The 9666-nt window shown below is 43.7% G+C and overlaps 1 protein-coding gene across 1 annotated transcript in view; it reads right to left on the bottom strand.

The window, feature by feature from the left end:
* SH3D19 (SH3 domain containing 19) overlaps positions 1–9666 on the bottom strand; it is a 125311-nt gene that overhangs the window by 34357 nt on the left and 81288 nt on the right. The window contains exons 9-10 of the mRNA XM_045295805.1: positions 3453–3514; positions 1197–1461 (exon numbers count right to left, since the gene is read on the bottom strand). Coding sequence (XP_045151740.1) covers positions 1197–1461; positions 3453–3514 — 327 coding nt within the window. The remainder of the gene's footprint in view (positions 1–1196; positions 1462–3452; positions 3515–9666) is intronic.

The raw sequence follows: 9666 nt of genomic DNA, 5'->3' as shown, positions 1-9666 counted from the left end.
CATCTTCTCCCTGTGGGTTTCCCAGGCTGTCAGTCTACACTGGAGTAGCCTCATCGTCTCCCTGGAAGTGGTTGGTGGTTTCAAGGAGCTGCCCTTGCAGTTAGCAGCCCAGCGTTTCACCATGATCCCCTCAGGGTTCCTTAAAGACCACCAAGGATTAGAAGAACTGTTAAAGCCCCCAATAAAATGATCTTAAACAAACAAAACAAAAAACCCACCAAGGAGCCAAGGAATAAGGACTTTCCCTCCGAGTCAACAGAGACAACTCTGCTTATTCTACCGTTGGCACTCTGGCTCGACTGCTAGCTTCCTCCACTGTGAGAAAATAAAGCTCTGTTTGCCACTTGCAGGATCTCGGCTATAGCTGCACTAGATAACAAGACACCCTTTAACAGGGGATAGGAGCCCTGGTGGCAGAGTGGCTACCTGTCCGGTTGTGAATCACAAGGTCAGCAGTTTGGAATCACCCACTGCTCCATGGGAGAAAGATGAGGCTTTCTACTCTACTTCCTTCAAGGGCTACAGGGGCAGAATCTCACAGGGGTAGTTCCACTCTGTCTCATAGGACCAATCTCAGAACTGACTTGGGGGTCGTGAGTTTGGTTTTTAAGGGAGATTTAAAAGAAACCACCAAACCTATATGGTTTAAGGTGAAATAGTTTCTGAGATGAAAGACCAAAATGCAGGACAACAGAGGATTATGAATTACAACCTTGGTTAGAAGACCCGTTGTCATGTCACTGTGAAAAAGCACCCACCTACTAGTTTTACTTGTTTTGTTCTAGAGGTGAGCAGATGAACCCGACGGAAGTAGAAAGCGAATCAACTCTATTTTTCAAATTTGGGAAACGGAGACAAAGCTTTAACATTATCTGAAGAGAAAAACACTCATGGAGAAAAAAAAATAACACCCCAACTATCCAAATTATTGATGAAAACTTCCAAATAAACTGTGATAATCAGACTCCAGGAGAGAGAAATAGGAAAACCAGCCATTTTAATACAAACTTCCTGCTTCATTTTAAGTTCTACTCAGTGGTCAGGTAGCAGTGGTAACCTTTAATATCTGTCAGTTACCCTCATTTTTGCCACTTCCATGGCAATTCCGTATGTTTCATTGTTCTTTTTCAAAGCTCCAGAGGCATTGTACATTTACTTCAGGACAAAGCTCTTGACCCTTTTATAGCTCCTCTTACCATGTACTTCCTGTAGAGGGGGTGTCCTGGCTTAGGGCGAGGGGGTAGCACCGGATCTTGAGTTTTTAAGACTTGACTCTTGGCTTTTGAGAGTGCAGATGCCAAGTGACTTTGTTTTTTCTGAAGATCCATGTCAGACGAGGATCGGTTGAGAGGCAGTTTTTTACATGATGTTCTGGCTGCAGAAAGCTTCGGGGGAGGTGGTCTCTGAGGGGGCTCCCTGGGGGGACCTTGTCGAGCTGCGATGACTTTTCCATCTACCGGTCTGAAAGTCAATGTCGAGGCCAGCAGTCAGTTTTGACTGGTATTGGGTTCTGTTCTCTCTCTCTCTCTCTCTCTCACACACACACTCACACACACACACACACACACACACACACACACACACACACTTTGTCTCTCAGCTTTTTACTAGTGGAACAGAATTTACTGAAACATGCACAGTATGCTATTTTCGTGCAAATGACTGCTGCATTACACATTATATTATTCAAGGAAATGCCATGAGGTTCCTGCTTCCTCTTATATAGCGCAAGAGATTCATTAGTTCAAGACAAACAAGCATTTAGTCTCATGCGCTCTCTAAGGCCACATTTGCTCTTAAACACACCACGACAATTCGGGAAGCTAAGCACTTTCCACCAAAGCCTAAGACGAGAGGCATGTAAAAAGAAGGCATCAAGGTGTACTTGATTGGAAAAGGGACATGGAAAATCCCCTAATATCCATGTTACAGCAGCTCCGATACTTGACAAGATGGATTGACACAATCGTGAGGCTGGTGCGGAACTGGACGGCACTTTGTTCTGCTGTACACAGGGTCGCCGAGAGTCTTGACCCAACAGGATTTTACAATGACAACAACAGAAGCTACTATTAAAATCAAACTTTCTATTAATTTTGAGAAAGCTGGTTCTGAACATGGAATAGCTCATCTGTTACTTGAAAGGCTTTCCTTAATCCTGACAGCTTTCCATAAAGGTACAACACAGTAACTTTCTGATAACACCACAGTCTTTTGCTCAAGTAGTTCGGGAGCTTAGAAGGACAGGTCACTTCTGAGCTCACAGGGCCCGCCTCCCTTTGCAAATGCCCAAACCGGACTGGTTTCTCACAATAGGATGCAGGTATGTATGGGCAGGTAACGGAAGTGAGATTGTTCTAGTTTTGGGATTGAGTTTTATTGGTTGATTTTAAGAACAGTAATAGAGCTGTCTCAGGAGCCCTGGTGGCATAGTGGTTATGTGTTAGGCTGCTAACTGCAAGGTTAGTTGTTTGAAACCACCAGGAGGCTTTCTACTCCTGTAAAAAGTTAGATACCAGGAAGGTGGGGAGGGTGGGGTGGAAAGGGGGAACTGATTACAGGGATCTACATATAACCTCCTCCCTGGGGGATGGACAGAGAAGTGGCTGAAGGAAGACGGCGGGCAGTGTAAGATAAGACAAAGACATGACAAAACAATAATAATTTATAAATTATCAAGGGTTCATGAGGGAAGGGGGAAAATGAGGAGCTGATGTCAAGGGCTTAAATGGAAAGCAAATGTTTTGAGGATGAGGGCAACGAATGTACAAATGTGCTTTACACAATTGATGTATGTATGGTTGTGAAAAGAGTTGTATGAGCCCCTAATACAATGCTTTTTTTTTAATTTCAAAAAATTTCATCCAAAAATAAAATCCAAGCAAAACAACAACAAAAAAGTGAGTCTCAGAAACTCACAGGCGCATTCTACCTTGCCCTAGAGGGTCTCTATGTGGGAGCTGACTCGAGGCAGTGAGTCTGGGGGTGGTGGTGGTGATGGTGGTGGTGGTGTGTGTGTGTGTGTGTGTTTGGGGGACATAGATGGAATACAGCATCCCTGAGTGGTGCAAATGGTTTACATGTTCAGCTGCTAACTAAAAGGTTGAAGATCGAGTCTACCCAGAAACAAAGGTGTGGTGATCCACTTCTTGTGCGTGGAGCACATTGTGTTCTGGCTCACAGGGTGGCTGTGCTTTGGAATCGACTGGACGGCAACAGGACTAGAGGCCTGTGCTTGTGCTCTGGACTGTGTTCAACAAAAGAGGCGCAGAGATGCCTACTCCCGGTGGTGAGGAACAGCCTGCAGGTTCGTGGCCTGGGTAAGTTGTGTGTAGACCGTAACTCAGCTATCTCTCAAAGAAGATTGAAGGCCCAAACACGAGAGTGGTGAGAGGAAGGAGCCAGGCCTCTGACACATCTTTCATTTTTTTAAGTTTCATGAACTTACGCACCTTGGTGGCAACCTGGGGGGCCCTCGCGCGGAACCTCCTGCTTGCCCGGCATGCTCAGACTCCTGCAAATATTAAAAACACTGTTTGAGTTAAAGTTACTCTGAAATAATAGATTGTGTATTCTGGACAACTTTGAGGGTGGAATCTATAAATGGAAATGCAGTTGGGTTAGAGAAAGGATTTTTGGTCGTAGTCATAACTCATTACCTGCCCTCCACCTAAATGATTTGCCAATGAAATAGTAAACTATGGATTACATGTTAGGCTGCAACCACCAGGTTCATAGTTGGAATCCACCAGCTGCTCCACAGGAGAACCAGGAGGCTGCCCGTGTCCTTACGGACTGATAGTCTTGCAAACCCAAAGTCCAACAGGTGTGCTATGAGTGAGAATCGACCCAGTGTCAGCCAGTTTGGTTTTATACAAATGCAAACACCGAGAGGCCGAGGCCAAAGGGTCCCTGGTGTGGTTATGTGCCTGGAGGAATCATAAGATATTATGGGATGGTCTTTGAATCATGACAAATTACAGGTGTACCTCATTTTCTAGGCTTTGTGGATATTGCTTTCTACAAATAGAAAGGGGAAACACTGTCTATCGGTGCCAGCATACCAGCATGTGCTCACTTCGAAGGAGCCCAATGGTATACTGGGCTCTTAATCACAAGGTCAGCAGTTCAATGGTATGATTCACTCCAAGGGAGAGAGAGGAGGCTTCTTCCTCCTGTGCAGCGTGACGGTCTTGGAAACCCACCGGGGTGGCTCTACCATGTTCTACAGGATCGCTCTGAGTTGGCAGTGAATTTGGTGAGGCTTCTTTATGTTCACTTCAAGTCTCTGTGTCACATTTTGTTAATTCTCAAATATTTCAAACCTTTTCATAATGTTATGACTAACTTAATAGACCACAGTATCGTGCAAAGATAATTTTTATATGTACCGGGAAACAAACAAAATAAAAGTGTGTGTGGCTTGTTTCACTGTGGCAGTCTGGAACCCAACACTCCGTATCTCTGAAGTAAGCGTTTAAGATGCCAGCTGCCAGGTGCACCCCTCGGACACACTAGCATACTAGTACTAGCAATGAATACAGCAATGGTTGAAGCAGGCATCTTAGGGAAATGATATGTCCTTCGTTCATCCCACGATAACATGTCAGCTACAGCTTAAAAACAGAAGTGAAAAGGTTATTGTTTTGCTTTGAATAGGCAGATCCTCTCACTGTGCGGTGTGTTGATATGTTGCTTCAAGCCAACATCTCCAAACAAAACCCCATAGGCACTGAGTTTCTTCTGACTCACAATGACCAGACAGGACAGAGCAGAGCTAGTCCATAGGGTTTCTAAGACAAAACAATCTTAAACACACATACACAAAACTTTTGACAAAATAATAATTTATAAATTATCAAGAGCTCATGAGGGAGTGGGGAGCAGGGAGGGAGGGGAAAAAATGAGGACCTGATGCCATGGGCTTAAGTGGAGAGCAAATGTTTTGAGAATGATGAGGGCAATGAATGTACAAATGTGCTTTCCACAACTGATGTATGTATGAACTGTGATAAGAGTTGTATGAACCCCTAATAAAATGATTTAAAAAAAAACTTTGAGTTTTTGGTGTACGTTTACAAAGTAAGTTAGGTTCCCTCTTGACCATTTCCATACAAATTGTTCAGCGACATTAATTAGCGTTATTCCAGTGTGTCAGCATTTTTTGTGTCTTGTTTTTCTCTTCCTAGCATCCTAATTTCCCTGCCTCTTCTCACCATTACTTGTAAGAAATTGTTGACCTTCGGTCTCATGCTGACAGTTTAGAAATAGAACACTGAACACAAGCATACTATCCTTTATTTTGCGTGTCCCTCTGCTATTTCTCTGAAGATGGAAAGAATACACAGAGACACTGTACCAGAAAAAAACTAGTCAACACTCCAACATTTCAGGAGGTAGCATAAGCGCAAGAGCCGATGGTGCTGAAGGAAGAAGTTGAAGCTGCACTGAATGCATTAGCCCCAAACAAGGCTCCAGGAAATGATGGAATACCAAGGGGCAGTTTCAACAGCGGATGAAACATTGGAAGTATTCACTCCTCTATGCCAGGAACTCTAAAAGACAACTACTTGGTCAACTGATAAAGTGATCCATATTCGTACCGATTCTATAGAACAATATCATTGATATCACACGCAAGTAAACATTTCCCGAATTTCATTCAACAGTGGTTGCAGCAGTACATTGACAGGGAGCTGCCCGAGGTTCAGGCTGGATTCAGAAGAGGTCACGGAACAAGGGGCATCATTACTGATGTCAGGCGGGTCTTGGCTGAACGCAGAGAATACCAGAAAGATGTTTGCTTGTGTTTTATTGACTAAGCCAAGGCATTTGAGTGTGTGGACCATAACAAATTATGGATGGTCTTGACTAAGATGCAGATCATGATTTTTGTGATGTATGTTATGCCAACTGATCGAGTTGTCCCATGAGACTGTGGTCCTGATGGGCTGCGAATCTTTATGGAAGCAGGCGGCCACATCCTTCTCCCAAGAAACTGCAAGTGATTTTGAACCACCAAACTTTTAGGCTAGTCGCCAAGTGCTTTAACCCCTGCACTGCCAGGGCTCTTGAAACTGACACCCAGAGAACATTTTTCCTTGACCTCACACGGTGAGACATAAAGGACATTTAAGGGGGCGCCAGAAAGGAGGGCATGTGTTATAAATTGCATACCCCAGAGAGACATGTTGAAGTTCTCACCCTTAGCAAACTGTCGTGACAAAAAGTGACCTTGCTTAGGGACAGGGTCGTTGAAGATGTTATCAATTAAGTTAACAGAAGATCATACCAGAATAAAAACAAAAAACCAACCCAATTAATAAACATCTACATTGCCACCAAGTTAATTCTGGCTCACAGTGGCCCTGTAGGATAGAGCAGAACTGTCTGCTACGAGGGCTTCTGGGGCTATCAATCTGGACAGGAGAAGACAGCTTCATTTTTCTCCTGTGGAGTAGCTGCTGAGTGTCAATCGCTGACCTTCCAGTTAGCAGCCTGGCTTGGAACACATGGCACACCCCTGGGTCTCCTTGCCAGCAGAGGGTGGGGATGAGAACAGTGAGTGATGAGCTTATTAAAAAGAGGAGAGTGAAGCAGAGAGACCATTGCCATGTGAAGATGAATCTACAGGCTAAGGAATTCCTGGGGGTCCCAGAAGCTGGGAGAGCACAGGAAAGCCCCTTCTCTTGCAGGCTTCAGTGGGCTGGTACGAATGATTTGCTCTTTATGACGGACCTAAAAGTTGGTAGTTCAAACTACCATGAAGCAGATCTGCTGAAGAAAGACCTGGAGGCCTGCCTCCATAAAGACTCTTACTGTTGACAGTCGCTGTTAAATCAATGTTAACTCACACTGACCGTAAGTGTGCAAAGTAGCATTACTTCATAGGCTAGTCAAGGCTGTAGTCTTGCCAGACCTGTCTTCTGAGGCAACTTGAGTGGGTTTGGGCTGTCAATCTCTCGGCTAGTAACGAAGTGACTGACTTTTGCAGCCAAGAGCACCCTAGGGAGCAGTTCCACTCTGTAACACCGAGGCCACGTGAGTCAGAAAGGGCTGGAGGGCAGTGGGTTGGGTTGGGTCTGGCTCCAACAACGGGCTTCAACAGAGCAACGAACAATTGTGAGGATGGTGCCGAATTGGGCAACTTTTCATCCTGTTTTATATGAGGTCTCTATGAAGCTGAGCCGATTCCGCGGCACCGAACAAGAACATGGCCCAGCTGATAGTGTGGATGCGGACTTTTCGCAGTAGAACTGTGATGCAGTGCATTTCTGTTCTTATAAGGCACCCAGTGTGTGGTATCTTATTGAAGCAAGCCAAGGAAACTTACTGCAGCCTCAGAGGCAGGGATAGGCAAGGGCCCAGAAGAGAGCTGGCCCTGTACATCACAGGGGCCAGCTGAGTGGGGAAGAAGAATTTTGTAGAAAGAAGAAAGTAAGATAACGTGAAAGAGAAAAGATAGTGGGAGTCGGACAAGGAGGCTAAAGATGTTGGAAGAGTGGAGAATAGGAAGATTTCAAGAAGGAAGATTCAAATTCAGGTATTTAAATAAATATAATACATGACAAGTATTTTCAGACCTTCAGTTGAGTGGGAAGTTAAGGAATATTAAAACTAAAATTTTGGGGGGTGGGGTGGCCAAGGAGATTTCTTGGTTACCGTATATACTTGTGTATAAGCCGAGTTTTTCAGCACATTTTTTTCCCCCAGCACATTTTTAATGCAGTTTTTGTGGCAGAATTGGATGCCTCGGCTGATACTCGGGTGACTTACACTCGAGTATATATGGTACATACTTTCTTATAACTCTGATTGAGTCACCTTCTATTCTTACCTTTCCCATTTTCTAAATCTCTAACACTGACACTCATGAGAGTGTTTCTTAAAGACCTCATCGGCAGAGGGGGGAAAAATCTAGCCCTTTAAAATTATACTGTATCTTTTGGTACTGGGGTTTAACTACAGCTTGGGGATCAGCTAATTATATTAGTTATTAACTAATTCAGACTATTTCCTTTTTAAAAAATCTTAAAAGCAACTTAAAACTCACTTCCATGACCTTATAATTCATTCTGAACATGTACAACTTCCCCTTAACTACCAAGTGATTAATTGCCAATAACCACAATCATTTGAATGTGCTTAAAGAAATTTTTTTAATCCCATTTTTAAAAGCAAATTAAGCTTGCCCTTAGAACTTGGTTTCACTAATGGATTCAGTTAATGTAGTGAGGCAAGCCACCAGCTCATAAACCCTGCAATATTCCAGAAAATAATCCATGCCTTATAACTACGCTGTTGCCGTTTTCCCCTGATAAATACTGCCATGATATTTGATAAACTCACTTAGTTCATCGACCACCTTCAGTAGTAAACCAGACTAAACAAAAACCCTCTCCCTGACAGCCAGGAACTTTTATTGCTCTTCTCTCCAAGTTCTCCTTGCTAGCTGCTAAGTTTATTGGAACTCACAGCAGCACCATGGGGCGGAGTAGCACTATCCCACAGGGCTTTCCTGGCTGCCGGCTGAAGCACTTAACCACCGACTGAAATGTCAGCAGTTGGAACACGCCAACTAGGAACCCATCGGCCACTCCTGGGAACAAGATGGAGCAGTTGGCTGTGGCCCTGGGAACCTACGGGACAGTCCCCTCTGTCCTAAAGGGCCACTAAGTGTCCACACTGGCTGGCTACAAGGTCATGGGTTTTGGGGGGGTTTAATCTTTCTGGAAATGGACTGGCAGCTCTTTCTCCTATGGGGTTGCTGGGTGGGTTCAAACCCACCAAGCTTTAGGTTAGCAGTTGGGCACCTCACCGCTGCCACCCTGCCATAATGCTATTGTTATTCGAGACCTGCATGAGCAAGGGCAAATTCTGAAACAAACAGATGTGCACTTTCTGCATGGAAAGGCATAAATGATGTAGCATCACAAATCCAGCAGAATGCTAGTTTGGTGTCAAGTAGAAGTAATGACTATCTTTGGGTGGCCACGATTTTTACCAAGGTCAAGAGTCTTACATTTCTCATTAAACCTCTCAAGGTTCTCCAAATAAAAATGTTTTACATTTTTAATATTCAAATTTAAATGTAAAATTTGAATTTCTCTGTGATGTTTAGGATATCTTGAAAGGCACCGCTGTGGTAGACATACTTCAAATACACTCGCCACTTGAACAACGTGGGGCTTGGGAGCACTGTCCTGTCCTCCAACAGCTGAAAAATCCAAGTACAACTTTTGACTTTCCGAAAACTTAAATACTCATGGCCTTACCCATCACATAAAGAGTTGATGAACGCATATTGCGTTTGGTACATGTGTTAACATAGACACCAACACAAGATATGCATTTTTACAAAATGTAAGTTGTTAGTGCCTGCTGGCACCACTGCAACAATGCCTTTACAGATTTCTTTTTCTTTTTTCTCATTCATCTTGAACTCCTCCCCAACTTTTTTATTTTTAAAAAGATCATTCTATTGGCGGCTCTTACAGCGCTTATAACAATCCATATATCTAATGTATCAAGCATATTTGTACATATGTTGCCATTATTATTTTCTAACATTTATTTTCTATTTCAGGCCTTGGTACAGCTCCTCTTTTTTCCCTCCCTCCTCCGCCCTTGATAAGTTAGAAATTATTATTTTCATATGTTACACCG

The sequence above is a fragment of the Echinops telfairi genome, unplaced genomic scaffold (genome assembly GCF_000313985.2).
Source record: "Echinops telfairi isolate 266 unplaced genomic scaffold, ASM31398v2 ScPeMD7_5868;HRSCAF=6743_1, whole genome shotgun sequence".
NCBI classification, from domain to species: Eukaryota; Metazoa; Chordata; class Mammalia; order Afrosoricida; family Tenrecidae; genus Echinops; species Echinops telfairi.
The sequence above is the reverse complement of the archived record's forward strand: the minus strand, read 5'-3'. Positions and strand labels throughout refer to the sequence as shown.